Here is a 12,187-nt window from a genome sequence, read left to right as displayed (position 1 = left end):
TAGGTGACCTTAATTTAGATCGGCATTACAAGTTAAATGTCTGTGACTGAACTTTAGAGCTTTTTTGTTGTTGTTAATGCCCAATGATATTTTTTCCATTGATTTTTAGAAAGAGTGGAATGGGAGGGAAGGAGAGAAACATCTGATTGAGAAAGACACATCAATTGGTTGCCTCCCACATGTGCCCCACAGTGCGGGGGAGGGCAGCTAGGGAGCAAACCTGTATGAGCCCTTGATCTGAATTGAACCCGAGACCCTTCAGTGCACAGACGCTGCTCTACCACTGAGACACACCAGCCTGGGCGAACTTTAGAGCATTTTTTTTTTTTAAATAAAGGAGTGTTTAGAAATACTGGCAGTTTTATATTATGCAGTCTAATATATCAGGAAAGGAAAAGCATACCTGATACTCATTAATCTGCTTTGTTTTTTAACAGATAAAGTCCTCAAGTCAAGATAATCTTTTAGATGAAGTAATGAAAAGTTTGTCTGTCTCTTCTGACTTTTTGGGAAAAAGCAAACCCGTTAGCTGTGGTCTGGCCAGGTCAGTAAGTGGAAAAAGCCCAGGAGACTTCTATGATAGACGGACAACTAAGCCTGAACAATTTGTGAGACCTGGTCCTCAAAAGACTGAAGATACCTACTTAATTAGTTCTCCAGGAAAACCTACACCAGGCACTCAAGGAAAGATAAAATTAGTAAAAGAATCTTCTTTGTCACGACAATCAAAAGATAGTAATCCTTATGCCACTTTACCTCGTGCCAGCAGTGTGATCTCTACTGCAGAAGGGACTACTCGAAGGACAAGCATCCATGATTTTTTGACCAAGGACAGTAGACTGCCTATGTCAGTTGATTCATCACCAGCTGTTGCTGATAGCCACATCACTGCAGCATCTAGTGAGTACCATTTACACCAGTGGTCTTCCCATAAAATTCACAGCCCAACATATTATGTAGGTTCTCATGCACAAGTTGATTTAGTTACAGATGAGCATGAGTCTCTATATGCCCAGGCTAGAAACTCAACAGAAAGGTCACATTTTCTAAACCAAACTTTTGCCACTATTAATATGTCTAATGACACACTTGTAATATCAGCTAAAGATAGTATAGAGTCATTTACTCATCCACCTCAGCCATTTTTATCCCTGAATACAGAGTTAGTTAGTAACATCAGTGGGTTACCTCCCAGGCCAGTCACCAGAGTAACTGACCAGGCTTCTGCCTCTTTGGATAAAGCTTCACAGAAAGATAATGAACAGTTTTCTGATCATCAGATCCGTGGTAACTGTAACCCACAGTCTTCTGTAGGTAGCAGCAATCTTATCACTCCTGCATGCCTCTGTCCTGATGACACAGAAGCTGCATTGTTGGTTTCTGAGGATAATCAGACTGTTTGGTATGAATATGGTTGTGTATGATCAAAACTGCACAGTATAATCCTGATGTCATTTGATATGTACTATGCTTCTCTAATCTGACTTGAAGAGCTGCTGTTGAAAAGTATTTGGCAAGGTTCATATTTTTATTTTCAAATTTTGGCTGTACATGATGGCTTGTATATAAATGTGAATGTGTAACCACACCAAAGCCTGCATGAAATATTAATTGCATTGTACATTTTCTGCATGACTTTAAAAACCTTAACAATACATGCTCCTCTTTCACATTTCTTGCCGCCTGATAAGAGATTGTTACTTTTAGAAGCATGTTAAGATAGCTGCATGCTGTAATTACCAAGAAAGCATTTCCAAGTCATATTTTGTTTTTTGGTGTGGTGTGTGTTTTTTTCAAAAAAATTTTTTTTTTAATTTTATTGATTTCAGAGAGGAAGGGAGAGGGATAGAAACAACAATGATGAGAATCATCGACTGGCTGCCTCCTGCATGACCCCTACTGGGGATGGAGCCTGCAACCTGGGCATGTGCGCTCGACTGGAATCGAACACAGGACCCTTCAGTTTGCAGACTGACACTCTTATCCACTGAGCCAAACCAGTGAGGGCCCAAGTCATACTTTGTTGCTTCCAAAAAAGAATGCTCATTTCCTCCCTTCCTCCTTCTCAATCCTTTCTTTTTTCTAAGAAATATTTCTTTTAAAAATATATATTTCTTTTTGTTGATTTCAGAGGTAAGAAGAGGGAGAGATGGATAGAAACATGCCCCACTACTGGGGATCGAGCCCGTAACCCGGGCATGTGCTCTGACCTGGAACCGAACGATGCCCTCCTGGTTCATAGCTCGACGCTTAACCACTGAGCCATGAAGGCCAGGCCCTTTCTTTTATTTCCAGAATGTGCACCTCATACTGCACATGTATAGGAAAATATGTAAAAAAAAAAAAAAAGTCCTTTTGCCACTTAATTATGCCTTCTGTCCTGTTTTATTTTCAAAGAAATAGTTAATAACTCAATACTTTATGTAGCAAATATTAACTACTGCCCATATTTATAAAATTGTTCAAATTTAAAACATTGTTAATATTAATAAAGTTAGTGTAATTCTTAAAAAACCCCATCAAATTTAAATGTGACTTTCACAGTAACTAGGAGCATTTTCTATGTATTCTATTTCTTTTCTGCACTTTTCTTCATCTTCCTTAAAGATTAATTTTTACCTAGAATCAGGGTTTTTCTAGTTCTTTTTCTTTTTTTAATAGAGTCAAAGAGAAATAAAACAGTTATACTCAATGTGTTGAAAATTTGCATTTTTACTTCTGTTAAAAAGGGTAGCAAGTTTACAAAGTGGTGAAGATTGGTACTTCTATAATTTTATAATTTATTATTAAATGATATGTCTGTCCTTAAAAAAAGTTTTCTAAAATGAGTACATTATGCTAAAATAAAATATTAGGATTTATAACCACACTTAAATTAATAGGTGTACTTTTAGTAGAACAAATTATAGAACTAAGAATAAATACGACTTGTAGCTAAAAAATAACCATATAAGATAGAGAAAATATTTGCTAACTTTGACTCTGTTGTCATAAACTTTAAAATTGTCTCTTGCTGTGGTCCTTTAAAAACAGAATCAGCTAAACTTGAATCTCCCAGAATAAAACAAAAATAAAAACTCATAACTCTCACTTATCTCTGGAGGAGTATATCTTCGCTCTGTCTCTGGAATGTTTTTGCCATTTTGATTTAGCCTAAATATTTCTGTTAATAACAGCCTGGCATCTGAAAGGAATGCTTTGAAATGTAACTTTCTAAAGAGGAAGGAAATTATTATTTACTACATGTTGTTATATTAATTATTATTAATTGAACCAAGGCCCCTTCTACTTACACCTTTGACCATACTACTTTTCTCATAGCCAGCTCTTACTAAAAGTAGTGCTAGAGCAGGTAATCAATCAGAAAATTTTCATATTTTTAGTACCACCTAATATATTTTCTGCGTAAATACATCAATCTATTTTATTGTCATTTGTTTTATACTCAATTCTAACATTTTAAATGTTTTTGGTATGCCTTCTTTTATTTTTTCATAACCTAGTAATAAAAATTAATGGCAAATGCAGGTGAGATTAGATGGAGGACATATATCATGCAAATGTAAAAATTATTCTTTCTTTTCCACATGAGTCAAGTTTTATTTCTCAACTATTTCAACTTTTTAAATATTATAAATCTGGCCATATATTTTTAATTTAAAATATTAAATTTTAAATTTCATACATTGAGAAACATGTGCTATTATATTAAAAACTGTGATTATTTTTAAAAATTACTTTTACAGTAAAGAAGTATTTACAACCCAAATGGCTATAGTTATATATACAGCACATTTTCAAAAAGAAAATACACACTGTGCATGTGAGACAGATACATACCATGTCCATGTGTCTTGATGATTGTTTAAGAATACAGACTAGATTTCCTCCAGAAACTATCATAAGCTGTGGACTCATAAAATTCTCTCAGAACACTATATTAATATAAGTGAAATCTTAGAAAGATGCCCCCAATTAAATACATTTTTTAAGATAAAATTAAAACTCTGACTCAATTGAGCAGCTACATGTTTTTCTTCTAAGACATATCCATAAAAATCCTATGGCTTCACAAAGGATTCTTTGAAAAACTATGTGAGATTCAATACCCTAATTTTAGATGAAACTGCATAGTTTCTATTCCTGGCCTAGGTTTCTAGAAATTATGCCAATATTATTAGTGTGACATTGTAAATTTACACTGTTATGTATTGGGTCCCCTTTAACCAAAACAATTTTAGCTATTACAGTGTAATGAGGTATATTATTTGCCTACAAAATATGCCTTAAGCCCAGGTTTTCTTAGTAAGTAATACAAATACTTCATTGTAGATGTTTCTGTCGCTGCATGCAAGATTACTTTTTACTTTACAACTATATATGACCATTTAGTACATAAACGTAATAAGAAACCTTTTTGACACTAGGAGGCATATTACTTCTAGCTTTTAAATATGAAAACCAGTCTTATTATTTCTAGCTTTTAAACTATGAAAATCAGTCTTGAAGTAATGAGATGTCTATCAGATTAAACAATTTCCCAGAGTTAGATTCCATCTCCTTGCCCTATTCAATGAGAGCTCTTTAGTTTCTTATCTTCATGAATTGTATTATGTTTAACTTTTGATTAAATAACATGAAATGCTTTTTTCCTGCAGATGTGGACAAAGTACAAGAAAGCAGAAATTCAAAAAGCAGGTCTAGGGAGCAACAAAGCTCCTAATTCTATTACCCACTACATGACATGTGGGCCAAGTGGTGAGTTTCTTACTCAAAATGTAAATGAGATTAGTCTCATTTATACAAACTAACAGCATTAAGTATAAGAACAAGTGCATATTGCATTAACAGATGTAAATATTGCTTGCTTAATTAATTCATGACTTCTATCTTATTTACTAGTAAAGCAAGATGATTTGATTGCCATTGTTTTTTGCCTGTCACACAGGAAGCAAACCTTTAAGAATTATTTTTTCCTCAATTTAAATTTAATTTTAGTAGTGAGTAATGTTTTAGAAATTCCTGTTTCAGTGTGAAGTCTTTTCTTTTTTGTGGTAGGAATACAACTTTGCCACAGTGTTCTTGGTAATTGAGGGTAAACTAAATGCCACTTAAGGAAAACATGTCTGACTTTCTGTCACTCTCATTCCTATAGAAATATCTGGTGCATGCTGTTCTTGTAGTGGCTGCTCTGTATTTTATATCTCTTATCTTCAAGCTTTTCTTATATTTTCTTTCTTTTTTCTACCTTTCAACTAAATACAGAGAGAAAAGTGTCCTTCATTTTCTCAGTATGAAGCCTTTATTTCTGAAGTAACAAGACACCCAACTATAGAAATCATTTTTTTAAATCTTTAAGGAGACTTTATACAATTCTGCGTGACTAGAGCAGGCAAGAAACACAAACCTTCATTCCTTCCTTGAATCAAGGAGCACTACTGGAGTCAACTGCCAAAATTTTTAGAAGGTTTTAGGACTTACTATACATTGTACTATTAAGATCTACTGAATAAAGGATGTTCTCTCGCTAAGGACCAAGTGTTTTGAGGTTTCAAGAAGTACTCCAAGAACAACCTACTTCTTTCATCATTTGTTTATGAATTTATTCATGTTTGCTTAATGCTTCTGCTAAGAATTAGCGAAAATCTAGTGATTTATATTTAGTTGTGTAATCTAAATCAAATGCTGTAGTATGTTGTGGAATGTACTATATATCAAGATACAGAGAACCTTGGTTTTGGCATGCCAGAGTCTTATTTGGTTAGCAGACTGCATGTGTTGATATTTTTTTTTAAGTCAATTATTTTGGTGCACTGAACAAGAAATTCAGTTTATACGATAAATCTGAAAAATCCATAATGAGATGGGAGTTATAAAAAATTTACAGTGATATTAATCTTTCCATATTCCCCAATAAGCAACACTAAGCATTCACAAGTGGATCCAAGTTAAGTAAAGAGTGTTTTCCTGAAACTTTTAAGTAAGGTGGTTTTCCAGCAAATGGCATTCCCAAGATAGAGTTGCTGTATTTTAACTCATTTCCCTTCCTTAGTATTGGGTTATGTATGTTTGTTTTTTTAACTTGAGAGCTGACTGTTGCTTAAGTTTTCTTATGGCAAATATAATGTAAATAACTTACTATGATCTGCATTTTGCCAGGAACTCACTTATTATTAAGGTTATCACTTAATAAGAATTTTTCTGGTTTTGACCTTTATAATATTACATTAAAGTTGGTAACTATTATTGGTACTTTTGAAATATTTGTATGCATTTGTTACCTTAAACATTTAAAAGAAGCACAAAAAAGTAGATTTAGTTAATTTAACCCAGGGAAACATCAGTTCTTTTTGTAGTTCCAATTTTATATCACAGTTTTATTTTCTTACAAAATCAAAAAATGCATTGATACCTGTTAATGCAAATTCATTATTTAACATAAATATCAGAATAATCTTAAAGGTCTTAAGTGAGGAAGATACTGACTTTTTAATTTTAACAGTGTACTTCTTAGGCTCTCATTACCAGCTCTAAAAATCTTTTTGGAATAATTCATATTCCTGTGTGTGGTTTATGTGAACTGTGTGTTTATCACTAACCTAGATGTCATGAGAAATGTGTTGTTTTTCTCTCCTTCCCTTCCTCTCTCTTCCTTTTTTACCTCCTCCTTTTTCTCTCTCATGTATATTTATCTTTTTTGGAGGGGGTAGGCCAGTAGCTATGTTGTGATCAGAGTCTACTTTCAGAAAGACCATTAATGAAAAGACAGAATGTATAGTTGACCAGAAATTAAATGGAAATTAGCAAACCTGGTTAAGTTAGCCACTATTTAACTTAGGTTTTGCCACCAAATAGTGCTATAAAGTTAAATCACTTTTAAAGTCTTGCTGAAAGGTGCTGTGTAATGTAAATACAAAGGATTCTTACTAAAATATAGTTATTACACAACAGACATATTTAAAACGTATTCTCTAGACTTTGAAAGATCTCTCTCCATCATGACTCCCTAGATTCAAGTATCAAATTGATCATGGGCATCATGGCAGTCTAGAGACACTTGCATGTAAAAAAATGTAAATTCATTTTTAGGTGGATAAATGGAAAATAAATGTAGAAATTATGTTTTAGCTAAAATACAGTAAGTGAGTAATTTAGGTTTATATTAACTAGCTTCTAATTTGCACAACTAGGACACATCCCCGGACACTTACTGAAAATTGAAATTAATGAGTAGGGGTAGCCCGATGAGGGTGAATGATATCACAGCTTGACCTCTCCAGGATACTGATGTCCTAAAATAGAGAACTGCTCACTTAAGCAGCACATTATTCCTTCAAGTAGAAAATGCTAAGGGCAGCCTATAAAGTACTGAATCTGAGTAGGCTGACTGTGAGAAAGCCCAGTTAAAGCAACAACCAAGGGAACACTTGAGACTGCAAAAGTAGGAATAGTCTCAATTATATTCATCCCCCTTTTCATAACAATTCAAAAAAGGACTAGATAATAACCACATGAATATTTTACTTTCTCCAAAAGGTATCATTGGAAGCAGACTTAGTAGGAAGTCACTCTTTTTCCTTAAACAAAATAGTGTGGCCAACTAGAAACTAACTGGGGCCTTTTTTACTGGAGCCTGACATGCTTTTAATTATCTGGCTTTATTCTAAATCGACACCTAACCCCCCCACCTGACCCCACCCCCAAAAAACACTGAAGAATTTAATATACAGGGTAAGAGTTTTGGCCTAGAACTCCAATAAAGTGCTTCAGATCTGGCCATGTGGAAATTTTGGTCCAAGTTTTTGAACTGGTGGTTACCAAAGAGTTCACAAAACAGTTTTGTATGTAGCACCTTTCATGCAAGGCATGGTAAGAGCCTACTTAAAAATCACTGTGCATATTACAGAATTGCAGCCACCTCACAAATGAAATATTACAGCCTGCACTGTCTTAACAGTTTATGTCAGGAAGTGAAAAAGATACTGTACCAAATCTGGATTACAATGCGGAATAATGTATGCTAAATGACTTGTATTTTAAGTTACTTAGGAGAAAAGTGGTGACTTTTTTTTTTTTTTTTTTTGCTATACTTAGTCCTGAGATTTTTTTTTTTAAGTCTTGAATGAATAATACAAAAGGAGCCCATTTTATAATATCAAACTTGATGTGTACATGTTGAAATATTTGGACAATGAAAATGCCTTAAACGGAATGCTTATAAAGTTGCACTTATAACACCCTTTAACAAAACCTGGTTATAAATTGTCTTTTTCTTTTCTACTAAGGTTTCTCTTTTGATGTTTGCCATTGTACTTATAAATGTTATTAAATACCAAATCAAATAATATAAAAGCTGTAACATTTCCTTTCAGAGTAATGCTACTGAGGGATTTGAAGTTGAATAGCAAAATGTTTGGCAGTACCTAATATCAGCCACAGAAATCCAGTTTATAATGACACCATTGTTTATCTTTTTAAAAGCATCACTTTTTTATTTTAGTTTTTAACTTTGTTTTTTAAAATTAGGTTGGCTTAACATTTGCTTATCAAACTGATATAAAAAATAAAGCAAAGGTGATTTTTATAACAAATGGTTAGTAATCATTTAAAATATGTAAAATATGATTTAGCCAAGTATTCTTTCCTTTCCCTTTGCCCTGGAAAACCAATTTTCACATAACCCATAACCTTATTTAGATGATTGTGTCCTAATCATTTTGGGATGGGTTTTAGAGGTTTTGGGAGAAAGAGAGAAGAGTATTAGCTGTCAATTCCAAAATAGGTTTGAATACATTAATAGATTGTTCAGCCCTGGCTGGGTTGCTCAGTTTGTTGGTTATGGTTCTCTTCTATCCCTGGACAGGGCACATACAAGAACCAACCAATGAATGCATAAATAAGTAGAACAACAAATCAATATTTCTCTCCCTAAAAAAAAAAAAAATCAATAAACAATAGATTGTACAAATCAGTATCTCCTTTTCACTCATAGCCATTGGAAGCAGAATGTTAGAGATGGCAACCAGCCTTGTATCCTTGAGCAGGTCATTCTTCCTGGACCTGTTTCTGTCAGAGGTGGGGAAGGGCAGTTAGACCACTTATCTAAGGTCTTTGGGTCTATTCATTAAATCTTCATTTTATATGCAAAGCAACCTAAAACTTACTCTTAGAGATACAGTACAGATACAGTAGGTAAAAACTAACATGGCAAATCAGGATAAGGTTATCATTTATGAAGTGTTTCTTATTAACTCCACATCTCTTAAATCTGTTCTATATTTTATAAAAATTCTGTCATAGACTTATAGCTTCTAATCATCTATATATAGAAGTCTAAGCGACCGTTCAACCATTAGCTATGATGCGCACTGACCACCAGGGGGCAGACACTCAACACACAGGCATGGAAACATGGAACAGACTGATGAATCTCAGAGGGAGGGGGGGAGGGCGAGAAGAGATTAACCAAAGATCTTGTAAGCATACTAGAGGCCTGGTGTACTGTGTACCAGTGGGGTCCCTCAGCCTGGCCTGCAGGGATTGGGCCAAAACCAGCTCTCCGACATCCCCCGAGGGGTCACAGATTGCGAGAGGGTACAGGCCAGGCCAAGGGACCTCATCGGTGCACAAATCTGTGCACCGGGCCTCTGGTATATCAATAAATGACACGTTTTTACTTGTACTTTGCCTTTCAGTAACAAATTAGTATAAATTAAGTACAATATCTCTACCAAGTGGGAATTATTTTTTGAGTGATCAGACTTAGAGGAAAATGAGAATTCTCATGACAAGACCTGTAGACTATTTCTGTAGTCTAGTCTATGCCAGACCCTCAACTGATGAAGGGTTTTGTTTAAGTGAGGTGGAAAAAATGTCAATTTTCCTCACTCTATTTTTTAACTACCTTCTATGTGACAACTGACAATATATAATCCTGGGATCTTATACTTTTCATATGCCATAACTGAAAGGTGATGAGTAAAATTCAATATATTCCAGAAGACAGAAGAAACTTGTTCATATTCACATTTCTAACCTTTGAACAAAGACTAAATAAATCCTTCCAATGACCTGTGTATATTCTGCTACTGAGTTTTAGAATTTCAATGGTATAATGATTACAACATTTTACATCCCTATTTTGAGTGTTTTTCTAGATGAAACTTTCCTAAAGATATACTTTTATAAAAAGGTAATTATCTTATTTTTTCACTGAAGAAAAACCACTTCTATTTTTTAAAATATGTTTTTATTGATTTCAAAGAGGGAGAGGGAGAGGCTTAAAAACATCACTGTTGAGATTAATCTTCTACCTTTTGCACGCCCCCTACTGGGGATAGAGCCCACAATCCGGGCATGTGCCCTTGACTGGAATCGAATCAAGGGTCGTTTAGTCCACAGGCTGATGCTCTATCCACTGAGCCAAACCAGGTAGGGCAAGAAAAAACACTTAAAAACAAATACCAATAACAGAAATTTTTAGCTCTTGTCCTGTTTGTTTTAATTATTTTGCTGGGGAGTTTTTATTCCTTGATCCTCATTCCCCAAAGAGAACCATTATCAACAATATACTTATATTCCTCTTAATTTTTCCCTATATGTGCACTATCATATGCATAATTTTATATATGCTGTTTTTTCAAGTATAATAACTAACAAGATATGTTAATCTTAGTTTTGATGTTAATTTATTCTTAATTTTTGAGGGCATTTCTGTAATGAGTCATGGGGAATGGAGGGTGGGGAGTGGAGAGGGATCTGAGCTGACTAACACTACCTCAATATATCTTTTTAAAAACAACTTTAAGATGAAATATGCCTCCTAAAATGACTTTAGTCACCAAACCAAGGTGCTAAATATTCTTATTAACTTCTAATGCTTTTTACAAATTAGAAATAAGAAAAACAGCTTTCAGATGTAAATGTATTCTAAACATTAGCCCAATTAGTTTTTATCAAAATCCAGTATTATGGGATCATGTCCTGTCTTCTTCACAAATGTAAGAAAGTCTTCAGGGCTCAACCCCATGGTTGCAGCATTGGTCATTGGATGAAAGTATACCTTTTCATGTCCACCTTCCAAAAAAGCAGAATCCAGAACAAATTTCACATCTCCATCATCACAGAATAGTGCCAAGGGTGTGGCACAGCCTGAGCCAACTTTCAGCTTTTCTAGCATGGCTGTTTCATCAGCAAACCGCAGATTTCCACTCCCGACACCTAACTGCTTGGCAAGATCATTTAAATTAACTTGTCTATCATGAAGAACTGTCACCAGCCAATAGCCTTTTTTCTTTTTGTCTTTAAGAAATAAGTTCTTACTATGTGCTCCTTTCAAATGTTGGACATGAGGCATCATTTCTTCAACTGTAAACACCTGTAAAATGTCATATGATAAATTTAAAAATAATATGCATGTATACACACACTGCACACATACACAGTTACAATGTATTTTGCTTGCTGGGTGAAAACAGCAACGTTAGAAAAAAACAAGGTTAGGAAGTACTCAATGCTCTGGATTTCACCCATATGAAACAAGTCTTTTCCAGCTCGATTCCTCATATCAGGACCTCAAGTAATTTATCTTAGGTCAGTTCTCTATTCCAGTGTGCTGACTGACCAAGCCCTCACATTCCTAAAATACTTTTTGTTTTTTCTTTAAATTGAAAGTTTATAACAGCACAGATTCCTTAGCATCCCATTACATCCAGATCAGGTGACAACCTCCAATCTACAAGTAGGTAACCACAGTGAGGGGGAGGGGGAGGGCAGGGAATGAGACCCTGGACTAACAGAACATCAGAAAGCTGGCAATATGCACAGGTAAAGAAGGAGCGTATGTGGACTATGGGAGGGAAGAGGATCCGAGAAAATGATAGTTTCGATGTTAAATTTATAAAGAGAAGACTTTTAATGGCCTTCTCTACCCTTTGGAGATTACCATATTTAGCTATTACCATTAGCTGTTACTGAAGCTTTGGGTAAAAACGTTATGTACCCGCAGCTCTCAAGTTACAACTGGTTCTGTGAAATATTTGCAAATCTTCATATACATTAAATCATGTTAAAAATACAAAACTCTCTAACCCTGGTGTCCTGCTGGTGTGTATGATGCCTGATACATCGTAGCTACTGCAGAGACAGTTTTCTGCTTGGTGACTTTACACATAAAGTGGACAAAGTG

At 34.6% G+C, this 12,187-nt stretch overlaps 2 protein-coding genes across 9 annotated transcripts in view; one reads left to right on the top strand and one right to left on the bottom strand.

Annotated features, from left to right (window-relative positions):
- CCDC88A (coiled-coil domain containing 88A) overlaps positions 1-5,908 on the top strand; it is a 110,853-nt gene extending 104,945 nt beyond the window's left edge. For 3 of the 7 annotated variants that reach the window (XM_079791923.1, XM_079791922.1, XM_079791927.1), the window contains one exon: positions 438-5,908. In XM_079791923.1, the coding sequence (XP_079648049.1) occupies positions 438-1,424 (987 nt within the window). In that variant the 3' untranslated portion in view covers positions 1,425-5,908. The remainder of the gene's footprint in view (positions 1-437) is intronic. The other 4 variants (XM_079791928.1, XM_079791924.1, XM_079791925.1 and 1 more) reach the window with 3 other exon arrangements.
- Positions 5,909-6,061: 153 nt separating this feature from the next.
- The window catches only part of LOC307111816 (prolyl-tRNA synthetase associated domain-containing protein 1), a gene marked incomplete at its 5' end in the record, with an annotated part of 9,584 nt that continues 3,458 nt past the window's right edge, over positions 6,062-12,187 (bottom strand). For both annotated transcript variants that reach the window (XM_079791934.1, XM_079791935.1), the window contains one exon: positions 6,062-11,377. In XM_079791934.1, the coding sequence (XP_079648060.1) occupies positions 10,946-11,377 (432 nt within the window). In that variant the 3' untranslated portion in view covers positions 6,062-10,945. The remainder of the gene's footprint in view (positions 11,378-12,187) is intronic.

The sequence above is a fragment of the Cnephaeus nilssonii genome (assembly GCF_951640355.1).
Source record: "Cnephaeus nilssonii genome assembly, chromosome: 15".
Lineage (NCBI taxonomy): Eukaryota > Metazoa > Chordata > Mammalia > Chiroptera > Vespertilionidae > Cnephaeus > Cnephaeus nilssonii.
Note: the sequence above shows the minus strand (reverse complement) of the source record. Positions and strands in the feature narration are given on the sequence as shown.